Raw genomic sequence first — 18,929 nt, 5'->3', positions numbered from 1 at the left:
GGTCTGCAGCTTTTCATCTACACACAGCATTTAAAAAGACATGTATTAAAACAGACCAGTTTCCAGACCAAACTAAATGGAGAAACTACAATTCAGTGCAAAATATTTAGACTGCATTTCTTTCTGGTTTTCTTCCCTCATGTGAAGAAGTGGTTGCATATTATTAAAAATGTAACAAAAAGCAGCTAATGCTTTCAATAAAGAATATTATGTAGGGACTCCCCTCATTTGCCGTATTTTGAAAACAAAATAGCAATTCCTATAGCCAGCAGTTTCTTTTTTTTTTTTTTTTAATTACATATACTATCTCAAGGCACATCTGATGATGTATTTAAAACACAGTAGGTGTCAACTTATGTTTAACATATGATTTCTTCAGGATCCCTCCTGTTTGTTTCCCGAAATGGAGGAACTGAAAGTGCGGTGTAAAGACTGGCGATCCTCACTCTATCTTTGGCAAGCTTGGACAAGCACTATTGTAAAATGTAATGTAAAAGAACTGTAAACTAGGAACATCAGTTTATGAAACACCATTTATTATGGCTTCTTGGTTGTTTCCATCATCTTTAAAGGTAGTTGCCACACTTCGTTCTTGAGGACTGGACTGGGGTTTGGATGCTTCATCACCAGAACCACTGATGGGGCCATTACTGGCCTTTTCTGAAGGGCCATGTTCTTCAATGACATCTTTTGCCTTCACAATAGAAAAAAAAGTTTGTTAGTTATTGAAAATCCTTTGTTCTTCTACAGTTCAAATACATTTTTAGAAAATATGCCACCACCACAAAAAAAAGAATACTATCAATACAGGGAAGTAAGGGCATCCCAAATAGAGAGGTTGCAGCAAAGTCAAAGTAAGCCAGGTGCCTAAAGGAAGAATAGGCACGAGTAAAGACTGCAAATTATCCCTTGTAACTGCTAGCTTGTACATTGAAAAAAGTATACATACACACACCATCTGTATACATTGAAACCTAAAAAATAAGATAGGAGAAAGCATGTGAACAGCTAGACTGTGTGGTCTTTTTCTCTACTTTGACCTGTCATAAAAATGACTTTGAAATTCTGCAAACAAGTCCAATGACTGATGACTGGACTGCTGCAGCCCCGTTACAGGTTAATACACGGTGAATTGAGCATTGACATCTGTGCACTCATATTAGCTGCATGGCTATACCATAGTGGTTGCTGAATATATGCTCTCTCAGCTTTAGGTCAGTTTGCTGCAGAAGTGTAGGGCCCTTAGGTCTAGGACAGAATGCATCCCCCTGGCTTTCACTGGCAAAGGGAAGGACCTGGAATAGAATCCGATACCTCTTCTCCTGGTTGTATGGATTCGACCACATGGGTCTTCAGAATGGCAGTGTGCGCCTCCACAAGGAGCCGCTTGAGCTGAGAGCAGATGTGAGTTGCTGTCAGCAGGCAAATCACTGGCCTTTGGCCTGACCTGAAAACTGCAGCTTCCCCCCCGACCAGTAGGTCAACCAGGACAGTTACTGGCACTACAGCTATGCTCCCCTGAAGCCAGTGGGAAAGGTGAGAACAAATGTGCTGGGGTTCAGTCCACTGAGGCTAGCGACGGTGGCATACCCACATCTCTGCGCATAGCAGGGACCCCTCCATGACCTGCCAAAAAAAACCTCTTACAGGAGGTAGTTGCAGAAGGCATCCAGGAGGACAGGGTGTCAATGGCATCTCTGTATTTTTGATGAGGACAGTAACCCCTTCCATCTGCTCTACAAAAAGTGTTTGCACATGGCATTGACCAGTCTCCATTGAAACTACAAGTCAGACACTCAGTCACACTGTGGGCATAGATTCTGGAAGAGACAGTGAAAGTGTTGTAAGAGCCCATTACTAACATGTGCCACACCCTCTGCAGCTCGACCAACCGGCAAAGCGACTCGACACGTTCTGCTGGGAGATAGAGTGTAACACATACCAGGTCCTATAAGAACACACTCGTGGTGGCACATTTGGCGCCCAAATGAATCCTGGGGTCTAGCATCCCTGCCTGGGGACACCAAAGCATAGTTCCTAGAACTCCTGGCTCTCTTGATAATGGATTCAACCACCATAGAGTGATGGGGCAACTGGGACCTATGAAAGTCAGAGGAGTTCCGAATTCAGTGCATGGAGGTGAACCCCATGGGGAGGAGCGGAGCTGACAGAGGGGACTCCCAATTCCGCACAAGATCATCAGGTAAGAGCGGCGGAGCAGGAATGTGACAGCCCCTCTAGAAGGAGACTTGTAGTCAAGGACCTTCAAAGAGCTGAACCCTGAGTTAATGATCCACCTCCAAAGGAATCGGAATGGCAACCACCAAGTCCTCGACAAAAGAAGGGAAGGAAAGGCTCGTACATGGAGATGTCCTCTGCTCCTGTGGTCAGCCCTCTGTCTTTCCACAGCAACAGTCAACATGACAGGAGCATGTTCTGACCATGTTTTGGGATGTATATCCACTGCCTGAGTTTATTTGCGAGCTATAGAATCTCCCAACCATATATAAATTCTTCAGTAGATATTATATATAACCGAATAGTAAGTATAGTCCCACTCACCCAAATGGTTGTCTCTCCATAGGTCCCAAAGGCCCCATTGCATTATAAAATGTTGCAGTTTAAGCCTATTAATTTTTACATAACATATCTTTGTAGCAGTGTTATCAAAATGGTATTACTAGTGAGATTAAAATCTCGCCCTATTAGTATGGTGCCCTCCATATGTTTAGTCAATAGACAAATGATCAAAAAAGTCCCCTTACTCTTGATTGGGTGCATAGCGGTTCAAAAAAAAATCTTCATAAGCCCACTACCAATAGGGCAAACCGGTCCTCCTAATCAAGGATAGTCTTCTGGTCCTGCCAAGAGTGGGCTCTACTTTATAAGACAAAAGGGGTGGGTATTTTATTATGGACGAGGTTGGAAGCTATAAGCACTTCTGAGTATTTTGTGTGTGAAAGAAAGCATTCATGTTTTATTGAAAGGTGGGCTTCCTGAATAAACAGTACATCTGCCCTCAATTATGTTGCTTCTTTAAAGAGCAACTGCCACTTGATTGGTGTATTTAATCCCCTATCATTTAGGGACATACATATCAGATCTACTGTAGAATCTCATAAGGAGTAGTTGTTGTATCTTTGAGCATACCAACAGAGTATTTCTTATCTAAATGTATTTGAGAACTACAACACAACGAAGAACACAAACTTCATTCCTTCTCATCCCCCCCCCCCCCCCCACCCCACAGAACCCATTCCCTTCCCCCTCCTCTACTTTCCCATCATAACAATTGAGGTGAGTGCGCTGATCATGGCACGCCCAAATGTTAGGAAGTGTGCACTACATACATCACCTCTAATCCTTATTATATTATAGCATATACCCCCACTGTTACAAACAAAAAAAATTATGGTCAATAGCATGTCAAACATCACTTCAGGGAACCCCCCTCACTCAGGTAACAGAAATCCTCTGCACTCCTTCACTGCTGTAAACCTCTTCATATGCCTCAAAGTTCTTAGGTGGTCCCAAACCCTGGTAGCTGTGCCCCTGATGTCCGTTGCGTTAACCAGTCTTTCCCATGAGTAACTCTTTACTTCTTGGGATGAGTTTGACGTATTACTACAGCTTTAGCAATAACGGCTCTCTCAGGCATCAATGATAGGCCGCAGGGTCTGGAAGTACCTTGTGTGTCATCCAAAGTTTTTATAAGATATGACTTCCCTTCCAGCTAAAAGGTTGACTCTCTCCTTACTTCGAGAAGGTAAATCTTATCCCAGTCTCGGCGGCCATTTTGAATCTTGCCGAGACCGTCAGGCTGCATACAGGAGGACGGAGAGCAGCGCGCTGGGCAGGAAAGAGGGGGCTCTTTCCTGCCCTGACGTCACTAGACCACCAGGGAAGATCGCGTGACGCGAGTAGGGAGAAGTGGTGAAAGGGCCGGGGGGAGGCCGATCCCGAACTCGGGGGGAGGGCGGGAGGGAGGGAAATCGCTACCTTCGGACTATAAGACGCACCCCCCATTTTCCTCCCAAATTTGGGGGAAAAAAGTGCGTCTTACAGTCCGAAAAATACGGTAAGTAAATATATAGTGCCACACGTTTCTACTTTCAAGTTCCTCAACTATTTTAAAAATTCAGAACAGTAACAACTGACAGGTGGAGATGTTCAAAAGTCATTTAACATTCGTGTATGTGAACAGTCACTGCTGAACTTACTGAACATGGAACAGCAATTAATGCTATAGGAAATCACATGCAAATGAGATCGCGGAAAGTATACGTGCAGCCCGGTGGAGACAGCGCCTACCACATGCACAAAATGGTCTCACAGTAAGCATCGATGTTCAGCACATGCCCAAGAAAAAAAAATAACAGAATAGTAACAACTGCCGCTGCAAAGTCTTATAGCGAGAGAAAATGATACCAACAGCCTTTGCGGTAGTCTCCTGCCATAAATTTTTTCATGCTCCATAGAAAGATGTCACATGTGTGCATCAACTTTTGTCATATGCATTCATGATGATTAAATGAGTTTATTTATTGTTCCACGACACTGCAATGTGCGGAACACACACACATAATATACACACAAGGTACATTTCCCCACAGACCATACACGGACAGCGATGGGAGAGCATATACATATAAATACATGCAGATCTCATATTTTACACTCATGACACATTTCCCACACACGTGCATGCAGATACTATTTAAAAAAATGCTAGCAAACCGCTCCACCAAGAAGTTGCCCTCATGCAACGACAGCTCAGACCTGCTGGAAAATTTTGAACATTACAGGTAGATGCTTCTTTCTGTGCTTTGCTCAGAAACATCTGTGCATCACATGCAATGCTCATTTTAATACAAATGAGCTCGTTTTTATAGATTTGCATAGCGTTTTTGTTCACTCTGATCAGTTAAAAACAGTGCCAGAAAGCCTTTGTACATTAGGCACACAATAACGTGTGTGCTAAACTGGCTAAAACGGTCTAAATGAAATGTTGCAAGCTCGGTTTCCTTTGAGCATTTCCCCCTGAGAATTTAAAATGTATCACATGCCACGCGACTTATGCACTCCGCTAAAAATAAAATGAAAAGTACAGACCAGAATCATGCAAGTCCTTCAGCTGGTCCCCCCTCCCCCCAATTATCCAAACTCAACTAAAAAAGCCATTAACAGCAAGGATTAAACACATACAAAGTTCATCCTGAACCCCAGAATAGCTCAAAGGAAAACTCATTCCTGCCCCTCTACCATGCAGCTACTGCTGTCGACTTCCTGTTAAATCAACAGCCAGGTTCAGAAACCCCATGGAGTCCCATGTACCTGGCCCGCTGCCCCATGCCATCACCAGCTATTTCATAGGCTGCCAGTGGATATCCTAGCCTAGCTCTGATGTGCTCTTCCTCCCATTCCCTATGTCTCCTCCTTTCTTTGACATCCCAAACTAATTTTTTTTAAACAGAACATGCCTTACAAAGGGGAGCTCTGCCCCACATTCCCACAGATCTCTTTAGAAAATTCTAGTGAGAAAGGATGCCCAAGGTAACTAACTGTGTCCTGTCCAAAAAAAAAAAAATCCTTTTCACTGCAAACCATTCACTCAAACTTTGGTTCTATTCACTGACTATAGCATGATGCATTATATGGAATTCTTATTATTTTAGAAATATAAAATGTTCCTATATGCACTGACTTCAATTTTTTTCCCTCTGAGGGGAAAAGGATACCAATATATAGAGAAATAAACTTTAAAGGTTCATTAACTTAGGTATTATCTTACTTCCAACTGTATATACACAAATTCCAGGCACGCCCAAACTGTTTACTTCTTACATTATAGCTCACTTTCCTTTCTATGGCTTCATTCAGGTGCCATGTTAAACTGTTTGCCCCCACCAGCCTTGAGAACAGTCATTTGAGACTAACCCTCAAAGCCACTCTTTAACCAGGCTGCAGAGTCAGAGCAGTGGCAATCTGTCTTCCTACCCTGATACAGTTTGAGTTTGAAACAGGTTGCTTCTACAGCACACTGACACTCCACCTGACAGGAGAATAAAAATAAATTAACACTGCTTTTGCTTCTACTGCTGGAACTTTCCTTGGGGAAAAAATAATCCTGAGTACTGGTGAAAGAGTGGCCTTGGAATGAGCATAAAAGACAAAGTCAGTGATAAGTTCCTGGTATAAGTCCCTGGTGATCTTGGAGGAGCAACTATCTCCTCTTGGCTCAGATACCCTTTAAATTGTGTATTCTCTTGGGCAGGGGCCTTATAAATTTCCTGGTTTATAGAGCTATATAAATACTGAAACAACATCAAATTCATGCTATTTGATTTGAAGTATCTTGCCTTTTTTAGGGATGAACTTTCCGCTGGGCCTTGTTGTTTAGAATACAATATTTTGAATTGCCTAATATTTTTCATTAGTGTCCAGTGTTCCTATAGGACCTTTATTACTCTTACCATTTCTTTCTTATTTTTGGCCAGTGTTTCCCTAGGTAAGTTCCTTTGTCGGCTCTGAGATTCAGCTCGAGATATATAATCTGCCACTGTTACTGTTAAAGATAAAAGAGAGAAAAAAAAACTTTAAATTAAATTCACAGCTTATATTCTGCAACTTTCAGACAATAAAAATCATACACACCATGAAGAATACCCACCCTTGTAAAACTTAAAATAAAAATTGTTTCCCTTTTCCTATAACAAAGTCCTGTTTTTAACAATTTCCTAAAAGGCAAAATGCTCCTTGAAATTCAGCTGGTAGTATATTCCGTGTAGTTGAAGCAGCTGCAGAAATAAACAGGAGTCTTCACTAACCTTCTTTATGCCTTAGCAGAAGGCGGCACCAAATTCAATGACAGACTGGAATATATATTTTTCATGTCGAAGAAGCTATAATCAATTTTTCACTCACATACTTAGGTCCAATGCTGTGAATTGCCTTAAGGATCAAACATCTTAAATCTAATCCAATACTCCAAAGAGAGCCAATGCAAAGCATAGAGCAATGGAGTAACTCTATCCTACCCCCATAGTCAAACTTTGAACTCACTGTAACCTTTTTATTGCTTTCTTCATCAAACCCAAATAAAATGTGCTGCAATAATGAAGATATGATCTAAGGTACCAAACCAAATTTGTATACAAAATATCATACAGGTTTTATAGAAAAACACAGAACAATCCTCCACAGATCTCTATCAGGAAAAGCAAATACGGCAGAAGTGACACAAAATGAAATTCTTTCATCCAAGGTGCCAAACAACAATCCTTTATTGAGGTTTACACTAGTCTCAACATGGGCTGTATTTCAGCCTTTCGGCCTGCATCAGGAGTCTAACGGTATGTCACGCCAATGTTCCTATTTATTGGTGTTGCAAACATATAACAGGAAGATCAAACAACGTGTTAACTGCCAGAAAGAAACTTTCAGGGCCGTGGTTATGGCGTGATCAAACTGCTAAATGGTATCTTGCCAGCAGGACATGAAAAATACTACGCTGTCATAGAGCACCTCAATACTTGCAGTTTTTACAAACTTTCTGTAATCTAATATAATCTGAGTTACAGTGATTTACTGATACAATAAAATGTGCAAATAGGCAGCTGAAGAAGTGTGAGGGAAAGGCAGCGAGTTCATTCTTAAAATGTGTATCAATGTAGCTCCATATAATGAACTGCACTGCTGTAATAACAGAAGCAAAGTCCACACCACACCATCACAATGACTGAAAAAAAATTAACTGTCTCAATTTTTCTTTTAAAGAAAAAGGACTGTACACTATTTCCAAAATCACAACCACCACCTATAATAATTTAGTGTAATCCACAGTTAATAGTCTCAACAACAACAACAACAAATAGTCATAATTATCTGCTGGTCCCCTAACTCCTAGTAAACACACAGGAAAAGCCTATTTTATAAAACTGAAGAAAAAGCTGGGAAGCACTTATCTAGTGGACCTCTCCATACTGATTTTTAGGGGAACAGAAAAGGGTCTGAGAGATACTATACAGCCCACAGGGGCATGGAACTCCTGCTCCAGGAAAACTTCACACAACTGCTTTAAGAAAGCAATGAAATGGCCATTAACAATCAAATTCTCCCAAATATCACGTTTAGATTTTTAAAAAACGGGAAAAAAACCACAGGAGTGTACTGCACAACATTAAACAGGCTGTCACTGATCAAGTTTCAAGGTTTACTTAAAATTTGATATACCACCCATGGGAAAAACCTTATGAGCGGTTTACAATACAAAATATAAAACATAAAAGAAAAAAAAAACTCCAAATAAAATAGGAAAGATTAAAAAGAAAGATAAAACAAAGCTAAGCGTATAATATAGTTCTAACCATTCATAACTTACATCACATCAGTTTTTGTGGATTCTCTATGTGCTGTCTTCTTGTATAAGACTAAGCACTGAAGCACCCTTAAAATCCAAGGACAAAAAAATGCAGAATAGGCAAAACTGATAGGCAAGAACAAATGAATTTCTATGGAATTTAGGTGTTGGGAACGCAGCAAAAAATCCTTAAACAGTTTTTCTCCCCAATGCCTAAATTTCTCACCAAAGCTGATACTTTAACAATACAAACCAGTAAAGACAGAATCAGAAAACAAAACAACAAAAAAAACACCAGTAATACCTAAATCTGGTGCTATCCAAGGGTTAATTTTAGAAACATTAGATGTAATTTATATGCATAAATTGATATACTTTTTTAAGCAGTAATTTTAGAAAAGATGCTACTGATACATGGAAATGGAAGCGACAGCTGAAAGATGTTTTAAGCATGTTCTAGGCAGTCCTCGGAAGCTTGTGTTGTTGTGTATTTTACAGCAGAAGTAAATACATACCACTGAAAATTTCCACAATGTTCTACTGAGTCATGCATAACCCCTGACTGAACTGCTCATGTGAACCTGCGGTTTGAAAGGGTGCTTGAGGGGATAGCAGTGCTTTTACCTCCCAGGAGTTTACAATCACACCAGGATACCAAAAGTTCAAGTTTCAGAGCTCATTTCTTCAATGGTTCCCTTCATATTTGAAGTTTTACAAAATCTGCCACTCATGAATGTAACTGGTGTGGCTTAAGAAACAAAATTGCCACTTACAGGTCCAAAACCTCAAGTGATGCCACTGTTCTTCTAAATCTTTTCCTTAACAAAACAGCTTCTTCTGATGAGTTATGTCGCCAATCATGGGTTTCTTGATAGTGCTATATGTATTTTATAAAAGGCTCTCTCAGTCTAAATCAAATAATATTCCTCTTAGTATTAGCACTCTTAAAAGAAGCTGCTTCTACCGATGGGATAACAGGACTTGAGAGTATTGATTTTCTTGGATATGCAATGCCCTAGTTTACATAGATCTGGACATTCACATTTCCCTGATTGTGAGTGTTCCTCCCCCTTCCCCCCAAATAAAAGGCTCTGCTGAATGTAAGGCCTTTAAAAAATACGCATAAACATGTTGGCAAATATATGTGTACTTGCCAGGACATATAGCAGGAACAGCTATTTCAGAAACCTACATATATAGAAAAAAGTGTTGCATCACTCAGCAGCTTCCACGTAAGTGCTGGTGATTGTACGTGGAAGTGCCAATTTTCACCACTAGATAGGGAATAAGATAACATACAAAATATTAAAACAGACATAAAAGATAACAGACAAGATGTAAAACACACAAAATACTGCCTAAAACTAATATCTTCTACAGCATAACTGTCTTTAACAAAACAGCCATGCCTTACACTTCCTCAAAGAAACAAGAGCCAACTAAAAAGTAAACATATTCCAATTGGAGCAGCCACTGAATACAACAGCTGATGAACAGAGCCTAATTGAGAAAAAGTGAAATCATCAGTATCTCAAGCCCATGCCATTCCCTAAAACTATACTTGCAAGTGGTAAGGCAGTTATTGTAGATGAGTTTAAAAATACAAAACAAACGAACAAAAAAAAAAAAAGATGGACAAATTTCTGGAGGAAAAGTCCACAAACCATTATTCTTATTATGCTTATTCTTGGGATCTTTCCACTTTGTGGGACTCTGTCAGGTACTTGGACCTGAACTGGCCATTGCTGGAAACAGGATACTGAGCTAGATGGACCCTTGGTCTGACCCACTAGAGCAACTCTAAGTTCTTAATCAAATTGCTCTACAAAACCTTATAATTTTAATACAGCATACTATAGTAATTTAGCCAACATAGGCAAACTAGAGACAGGTCGACCGTAACCAGCCTGTCTATCCATTTTTGTTGTTTTACCTTATTACACAGAGGAAACCCCCCACTTTTTTTTTTTACACTATGGGCTTAAGTTTGATAATTAATGTTGAATACAGCCAAGGCAGAAAGCCCAATAGACTGTGGTAAGGATGACATACCACAGGTGCCCTGACAGATAAGAGATTCCAAATCATTCCTATGAACTGCTAGGCAGATTGTGAATACAAACAAATTTTTTCTGAATTATCTGGATGCATTTAATGCCACACCTTCTAACTAAAGGTAACAGGCATCTCAGAGACCTGGTGCAAGCAGACCAAGCAGTGGTAGTACTGATATCAGTGAACAAATAATATCAAAATGATACTGCAGATTAAACTGAGAGCAGCACTAGATGTTAAGGATGGCGTAAGAGCTGGCAGGATAAAATTGCAGGAAATAATTCAATTTAGAATATTTAAGATAGACATTCCATGTGTGATGGGGAAGAAAAAAACAGGTGTATACCCCCTATTGTCCTGGGCAGGATAAAAACAGACAGTGCAGTGTTAGCAGAAATTAGGAAAGCTAATAGAATTGCCAAAATAATAATGGGAGATTTCAATTACCCCAGTACTGACCAGGTAAATGTCTCATCGGGAAACTGATGTAAAGTTACTAGAGGCCATAAACAACTGCTTCATGGAACTGCCAGTTCTGGAAGAGATGAGAGAGAGGGACCTACTTTAGATCTAGACCTAACTGTGAAGCAGGACCTTGTGCAAGGTGTAACAATGATGGGGCCGCTTGACCACAGAGATCATAACACAATCAGAATTATCACTGGAGAGAGGACATTCAAGAAAACTACTGCAGCAGCATTTAACTTTTAAAAAGGAAGACTATGATAATCGAGTAAACTAGAACAAAAACTACAAGTGGTGTTACGAAAGTTACATGAACAATTTAAAAATACCACCTTAGAAGCCCAGACCAACTGTATTCCAAATGCTAGAAAAGATCAAAAGGCTACCATGTGATTGCCAGAATGATTAAATGGTGGTGAAAGAGGCTACTAACAAAAAAAAAAAAAGGACATAATTCAAACAATGGAAAGTGGATTCAAATGAAGAAAATAGAAAAAGAGTATGAATATGACAAGTTAGAAACAAAAAAAATATGACAGCAGACAAAGCAAATACAGCCACACTACAAAGCTCCTCTCACTCAGAGATTCTCTGTGCTTGTCCCATACTTTCTTAAATTCAGATACTGCCCTTGTCTCCAGAACTTCCCCTGGAAGGCTATTCCATGCATTAACCACCTTTTTAATACAGGAGTATTTCCTTAATTAAAAACAAAATTATAAACCACTCAATCCACAGATTTAGGCTGTTTATAACAGGTATTCACAAATAGTAACAATTAACTGCCGAGTCTATCCCAGAGATGTCAAACTGCAATCCTGGAAAGCTGTAATCCAGTCTAGTTTTCAGGATACCCCTAATGCAGTTGTTTGTTCCCAAACCTGGTCCTGGAAGCATACCAACCAGTCAGGCTTCAGGATAGCCACAATGAATATTCATGAGAGAAATTTGTATGCACTGCCTCCACTTGTTGCAGTAAAACTAATCACTGGTCGACAAAAATGTGATCATGCCACCCCACTTCTCACTCAAGAACACTGACTCCCTATAGCTATTTGCATCTAGTTTACAATTTTACCTTCTGACCAGCCACCTCCCCCAAGTACTTAGTGCCTTATTCCCCTTCTTCTAATCCATTCTTACTGTACCACAGTTGTAAAGGGTACCTCTGGTTCATTTCCATAAAACCATGTTTTTGGTATCTGGCCCTGTTCTTTGGAAAGCACTTCCACTGGACCTCAGGCACTTGGGTTCTCTTTCAGCATTTAGTGCGGCTCTTAAAAACTTTTTCAGACAAATTTATGAGTCTCCTTTATGATATGGTTCCCCCCCCCCCCCCCCCCCCCCCCCCCCACCCCCTTTTTGGCCTCCTGTGATGGGAAAGTAGATTCTGCATGCATTGCCTGTTTTTTTTTTTTATTTTATTTTTCCTGTTTTCAGTTCTCTTTTCTACCTTTATTGTGCTTTGCCTTTTCTTCATGCTTTTCTCCTAGCTTTCCCCTCACCTTAATTTTATAACTGCCTGTCCTATTATTATATTGTAGTTCGTTTTGCTCTGACTTTCCTACAATTGATTGTTATTGTTGTAAACCGCTATGATAACGTTTTTCCTTAGTGGCATATCAAATAAACGTAACCTGAACTTGATATGTTGCCTCATTTGCATATAAAAATTCCTATTAAGTACCTCAAACTTCGCCTTTAGCTCCCCAATGCTCCCCAGCTCCCCCCATATTGTCTATAAGCTATTCCATACGGCTCAAACTGCTACTACTGCATCTTTTATATGTTTCACATCTTACACTTGAGGCAAAGGACTCATTATAGCTTAGGGGAATAATTCTCAAACCTGTCCCACGGGACCTCCAGCCAGTCGGGTTTACAGGATATTCTTAATGAACGTGCGCAAGACAGATCTGCATACTTATCCCCATTATATACAAATCTCTCATGCAGAATATAATGCAGCTAGACTCATATCCAGTAAAACAAAATATGAAAGTGCTAAACCCCTACGAGAAAAGCTACACTGGCTACCACTTAAAGAACGCATCACATTCAAAATATGTACCCTAGTTCACAAAATCATTCACGGAGATGCCCTAGCCTACATGTCAGACCTGATAGATCTACCACCCAGGAACGCTAAAAAATCATCCTGCACATTCCTTAATCTTCACTTCCCCAACTGCAAAGGTCTAAAATACAAACTAACGCATGCGTCAACCTTCTCGTACTTGAGCACACAATTCTGGAACGCGCTGCTGCACAACTTAAAAACGATCTACGAACTAACTAACTTCCGCAAACTACTGAAGACCCATCTCTTTAACAAGGTATACCACAAAGATCAACAAATGTGAACTCCTACACATATATCCAGAATTGCCTTACGATATTTGCTTGTTATACGACTATCATGCTTTATCATTCCCATGTTACCCAAGATCCTTATGCAATACTAAATATATATTTTCTAATGTATTTCCACTATTCATGATGTAATGTAAGCCACATTGAGCCTGCAAAGAGGTGGGAAAATGTGGGATACAAATGCAATAAAAATAAATATCATTAGGGATATATCGAAAATTCAAATGGATAGTGGTCCTCCAGGACAAAATTGAGAACCACTGGATTAGGGGGATCCCTTATCCCCAACCGTAGGGTCTTCTTCTCCCCTTTCCATACTTCCAGCATACAAGTTATAAAGGGACTCATACTGTCAAACCAAAGTGTATGAGAATAAGGAAGCCATCATACAACAAGCCAGAGGCACAACTGGTCTCGCAAGTTGTGATGAAAAATATTAAAAATTGCTTTTCAGTCTTGCTTTAATCGATAATACATTTTTAAAATCCCCTGTCTTTGACCCAAAAGTGACTTTCCTGGTATATCTCAAAGAACAGGCTGGTATAAGATAAGGCACACTCAAGAACAATGTATGAGATAAGGCACCTCTTAAGAACAATGTCCCTGAAGCCAGCTTGTGCAGAAGGGGGGGCGGGTACTCTTGCAGTTTGGTAAATAATTCACCTGGCCAGTGGTTTGTTTTCTTGAAGGAGAGAGTGTGACGGCATTCCCATGCACATTTCTGGATAAGTTTTAGCTTAAAAAGGGGGCTTTTTGCAGCAGAGCCTTGGGGCTCATTCTGTGGGTGGACGCATCGTGCAGAAAAGACTTGTTCCTGGTCTGGACCCTTCAGGCTTTTCGCTGCAAACGGGCCCCCCAGCTGATGAGACAAGGGCCTGAATGATGTAATTCCTGACCAGTGATGATGTATGTATATATATATATATATATATAAATATCTTTCTCTTTTTACTTTTCTATAGCTTTCCTTTAGTAATGTACTAGATTAGTATGTGTATTTCTTAATCATTGTGATGCAGTAACAATAATGACTTATACACACTCCAATTAAAGTGCAAATAAAGAGTTTCATTTACCCAATACGAATCTAAAAGAATCTGTAGTATTTTATTCTGTGAGCAGTCTGTGGTGAACAAGTGAGCAGGCTGCAATACTGAAGCAATACACAAGTCTCCCTTAAGACTCCATAGTTTATTTTTATCTTTTCTGCTTGAGCCAAGGGCAATAATGGGCCCCAGCGGATAAGGAGTGCACAGTTTTACTTCCTTCTTGGCCCTAATGGAGCTGCTTTTTCTGTCTCTACAGCTATCCTGCCCTCTTTCAATAGTTTCTGATATTAGTCTATAAACTGAATTATTGTAGTGCCCACTAAAGGTGGTATAGTAAGTACCTAACAAAACTAAACAGTAAAACAGAGAGCCTCATACAGAGGCACCATCAGTTCCTTTCTCCTGCTGGCTATTCTTCTCCCTGTGCACCCAAGTATCCTTCTGGCTGCTGCCATCAACTTTTCTACCGGTTTCACTACCTTAGGTTCATAAGGCACAATCAGCCCCAGATCCTGCTTTTTTGTGTTCATAACTTCACCCATTATACTGTATTGCGCAATGTATTTATTTTTTTAGCACTATATGTTAGCTGCCGCAGGCTAGAGCATTCCTCAGGCTTCACTAGACTCATTTTCCTATTTTCCACACCTTCCAGGGTATCTACCCTGCTGCAGATTTTATTATCTGCAGAAAAAAAAAAGCAATCTTTCCCCAAGAGCCAACTATCTGGTCACCTAATCAAAGAAATTGATCAGATTCATATGAAAAGACTCACCTCTAGGGCAACCATGCTATATTGGATTTTAGAAACTACATTATCCTATATTTTAACAGCAATTCTATATCTTTGTGTCTGTGAACGGGCACATCTGGCGTTACCTGCCCTGCTCTCTCGTCCCCCTCACATCCTGCACTCTCCTTTTTAGCGAAATTGAGCATGCACAGTTTTACTAAAAAAAAAAAAAAATGTGCAGGACGTGAGGGGGAAGAGACAGCAGGGGGCAGGCAATGATGCAGCGCCGGAGACCTGTGATGGACAAGGCTTCAGCTGGCGGGGATTCGGGACCCCCACCAGCCAAGGTATTTGCTGCAGCTTGCAGTTAGCAATTGGGGGAGCGGCAACCAAAATGTGACACCCCCTCCCCTCACCGCAAGGTCGGCTACGCTCTGATATAGTTTATAGAGATATATTTATTAGCATACCCACATTAAGTGTACTTGTATAATGCTGTCCAGTTTAGTTTCTATTCTTTAACTGGCTGAAGATAAAGTGCAAAACATTACATAGAAGATCAGAATGCACACTGTCACACAGCACTCATAATGCATCCAAGAGATTGCAGCCATGCGTCAAGACAGACCTTTGCATTCCTCAATTCCAGATCTAAGGTAGAAAGAAAAAAGGTAAACATACCTTTGGAAACATCACAGTTAACCACACCTTCTAATCTTCCTAAGGCTTAGTAAAGAGAAAGAAGTATCTGCAGGAGGATGAGGCCCAGCAAACAACAGAATTTCAAGAGAGTCAATCATATACTGCCACAAATTATATCACCATTTGCCAAGCAACCTAGTTATATGAACAAGACTGAAAAAAAAACTATTATCTTGGACTTCTACCATTATATTTTGAACCGTCATATTTCCTAGGGCATGAATGTCCAGGAAGAACGCCCACCAAGGTTCTGGCCAAATTTCTAAGTTTCCATCATTACAGGGCAATAAAATACATGTTCCAATGTGCTTCTTATAGAACAAGATTATTACCAAAGATTTTAGCAACTTTAAGTCTGTGTGTATTTTTCAGAAGGTATTTGGCAAAGTCCATCATAAAAGGATGAAGAAATTTTAAAATTAATGGAACAGGGTATTGCCTGTTGAGGGCTGGGAACTGGTTAAGACAGCCCAACTCCGTTCTCTAATTGATCAATTTTTGCAACTTAGCTTTTTTGGTGTCAGTATGGTGCCAATGTACTAGGGTTGTTTTGGAGTCACTGATAAGAAATCTGAGCTTCTGAAACAAAGATGGTAGCCTGGAGAGTGTTGTACATGGCTTGTGCTGTCTGCCCTGATAATAACTAGTCATCTAGAAGGGGAAAACGAGGTGGCTCCTCTGTATAGATGGGTGGATGCCTCTTCTAGACACCTGGTGAGTACTCAGGGGAGGGGAGGCGGGGGTCAGACTAGAGACCAAAGTAGTGGGACCTTGTATTGGTAGCGACGATTCAGAAACAAGCACCAAAGATGAGGGTGGATTTGTATGTGCACGTAAGCATCTTTGAAGTCCAGAGAGACAAGTCAATCATTGGCACTGAGTTGTGGGTGATGGCCAGCAAGATCAACTTGAATTTCTAGATACGAACAAACATGTTGAGTTCTTGGAGGTCTAATATCAGTTGAAGCCCTCCCAAATTCTTTGGAAGGAGGAAGAAAGAGTAGACTCCCAAGCCCTGCTGAGTTTGCGGCACTAGCTCCACTGTGTGCACACTTGTGAGAGATTCTATTTCAGAGGCAAAGGATAGCAATGTGATATAGGGGTTTTGATGGAAGGGCTTGGGAGAGTAAGGTTGGATAAGTTTGTTCAGTACTACTGGCTGATGATTTTCAGGGCTCATTTGCCTGCACCAATGGAATGCCACACCTCTCTGAAGAATATGGTTAGTTACACTCTAGTGGATAAGCCTGATTTGTCTTCTCTTCAGAATCATCTCGCAGACCACCGTTTGGCTTTGAATATGGAAAAAACTAAGGTCTGTTGGATTTCTGTTCATCTGTCCCTGTCTGCAATGATACCTATTTAATTTGACTGCCCTATGCTAGTTTTGGAGTAATACCGGGGGGGGGGGGGGGGGGGGGGGGGGGAGGAGGGTTAATTGACTCATCTGTCATTTACATTTCAGATTTCTCAAATAATGCAAAAAAGGTTTGTGTGCTTTGCCAGCCCCATGCTATTTGGAATATTTTGATGAGGCTGTATTACATACTTTCTTCATGCATTGTCATAATCCAATTGGACACCAACAATGCATGAAGATAGGTATGTGACACCCTTATTTGAAGTTAATATGTGGCAGTCCTCAGATTGAGCATAGATGCCTGGTATATTTGTGAGTTATAACTGATAGTTTTCTGTTCTTTTCTAGGTGGCATATTGGACTGAGTTTGAGTGTTCTTCGCTTTTTTAAAGGCAGTTTCTGACACCACTGATTGGTGAGGGAAACTATGAGAGCAGATGACATGGTGCATTTGACATCCAGACATCTGGAAGTGAGCTCAGTGGTGTCTGCAAGATATTAAGTTGGAGATCTTGGAAGACTTGAAGGATTGGTAGGCTAGTGGTGTTGAAATCTCACTTATTCTTCTCAGTGGCAAAGGTGTGAAGGGATAAAGGCTTGGTAAGTTTTTGAAGAAATTTAGGGTAGGAGTAATCTTCCCTGTGAGTATCTTGTAAGAAAATCCCGTGGGGTCTCTGTGAGGTCTAAGGATGGTGGCTCTTCTGAAATGGTAAGGGATTAACTAATTCTGACAGACTCCCTGGCAACTCTGGGAAACAAAGTAAATCTTCCTGGGAAGCCGGGCCCTATATACATTCTGCAGGTCCTATGCAGTCAGGCGCTCTCAGACAATGGTTAGTCTGGAGGTTGTAGCATCACTGTGTTATCGGGTTCCTGAGAAGGCACAGTGGTAGTATAAGATGACTTCTAGAGGAGGGAAACACTTTCTCAGAGGAATTTTTGGAGGAGTTGTAATACATCCGACTATGGAAAACCTACAGTAGGAGTAGACGAGCTAGATTAGTCTCCATGTGAAGAAAAGGCTTGGCACAGTTGAGAGGGGCAACCAAGTATCCCTAAAGCGCCTAATGCCTTTTAGGCTCAGAGTTGGAGGGAACACCAGAGGAGGCTGGTCTTTTGGTTGACTCCTGTTGTAAAACCTCTGGAGACTGTAGTATCTCTTTAGGGTGTTTTTGCCCTCACGCCAGGCTGCATTACATTTTGAAGAGGAGTTTTATGTTGGTCCTGTGTCCACTGAGCCGCCCTATTAAGAGTACCCTTATTTGGGACTGCTGTACCTTTAAGGTTGTCAAACGTGCCTTTTTATCCTTGCTTAAGAGTGCCAATCTGAATTTATTAGCCACTGTGGTGATAGGAGAAGGCCACAGATCTTAGAAAGAACATTTAATATCTCCCAATTGTTCTTGGCATGGGGGAGCCATGGTTTCTCGCGTCCCTGACGTGGGTTAGAGAGGCAGGATGAGGCGCTGACAATGTGGAGGAGCAACTATTTGAACACAAGAGCTTCATTACCAGTTTGTCCATGCGCACCAGGAGTCAGCATATGCTGACATACAATGAGGCTGCTCCAGAGACACTTTCTTGCAGATGCCAGTGTTGGTCCTACTGGGCTAGGGAGTCGAAGGTCCTGCTACTGGGGTACACAAGGGTACCTGATTTGGTGGTCCCAAAGGGATTCCTGTAGAAGCCATTTTCATCTTACTTTCTTGGGCTACGGGTGAGAGCCAACAAGATGACATCACCTTAACGTGTAGCTGCAATTCATCTACTGTTGACAGAGAAAGGTGGGTGGAGTTTATGTGCGCTTCAGTGGGGGTGGGGAGGATGGGGAAA

General features: G+C 40.9%; 1 protein-coding gene across 5 annotated transcripts in view; it reads right to left on the bottom strand.

Moving 5' to 3' along the window:
- Window positions 1-276: 276 nt before the first annotated feature.
- The window catches only part of FXR1 (FMR1 autosomal homolog 1), a 137,716-nt gene continuing 119,063 nt past the window's right edge, over window positions 277-18,929 (bottom strand). For all 5 annotated transcript variants that reach the window (XM_030215747.1, XM_030215744.1, XM_030215749.1 and 2 more), the window contains 2 exons: window positions 6,474-6,565; window positions 277-694 (listed from right to left, as the gene is read on the bottom strand). In XM_030215747.1, coding sequence (XP_030071607.1) covers window positions 521-694; window positions 6,474-6,565 — 266 coding nt within the window. In that variant the 3' untranslated portion in view covers window positions 277-520. The remainder of the gene's footprint in view (window positions 695-6,473; window positions 6,566-18,929) is intronic.

Source organism: Microcaecilia unicolor, chromosome 10 (assembly GCF_901765095.1).
Source record: "Microcaecilia unicolor chromosome 10, aMicUni1.1, whole genome shotgun sequence".
Lineage (NCBI taxonomy): Eukaryota > Metazoa > Chordata > Amphibia > Gymnophiona > Siphonopidae > Microcaecilia > Microcaecilia unicolor.
The sequence above is the reverse complement of the archived record's forward strand: the minus strand, read 5'-3'. Positions and strand labels throughout refer to the sequence as shown.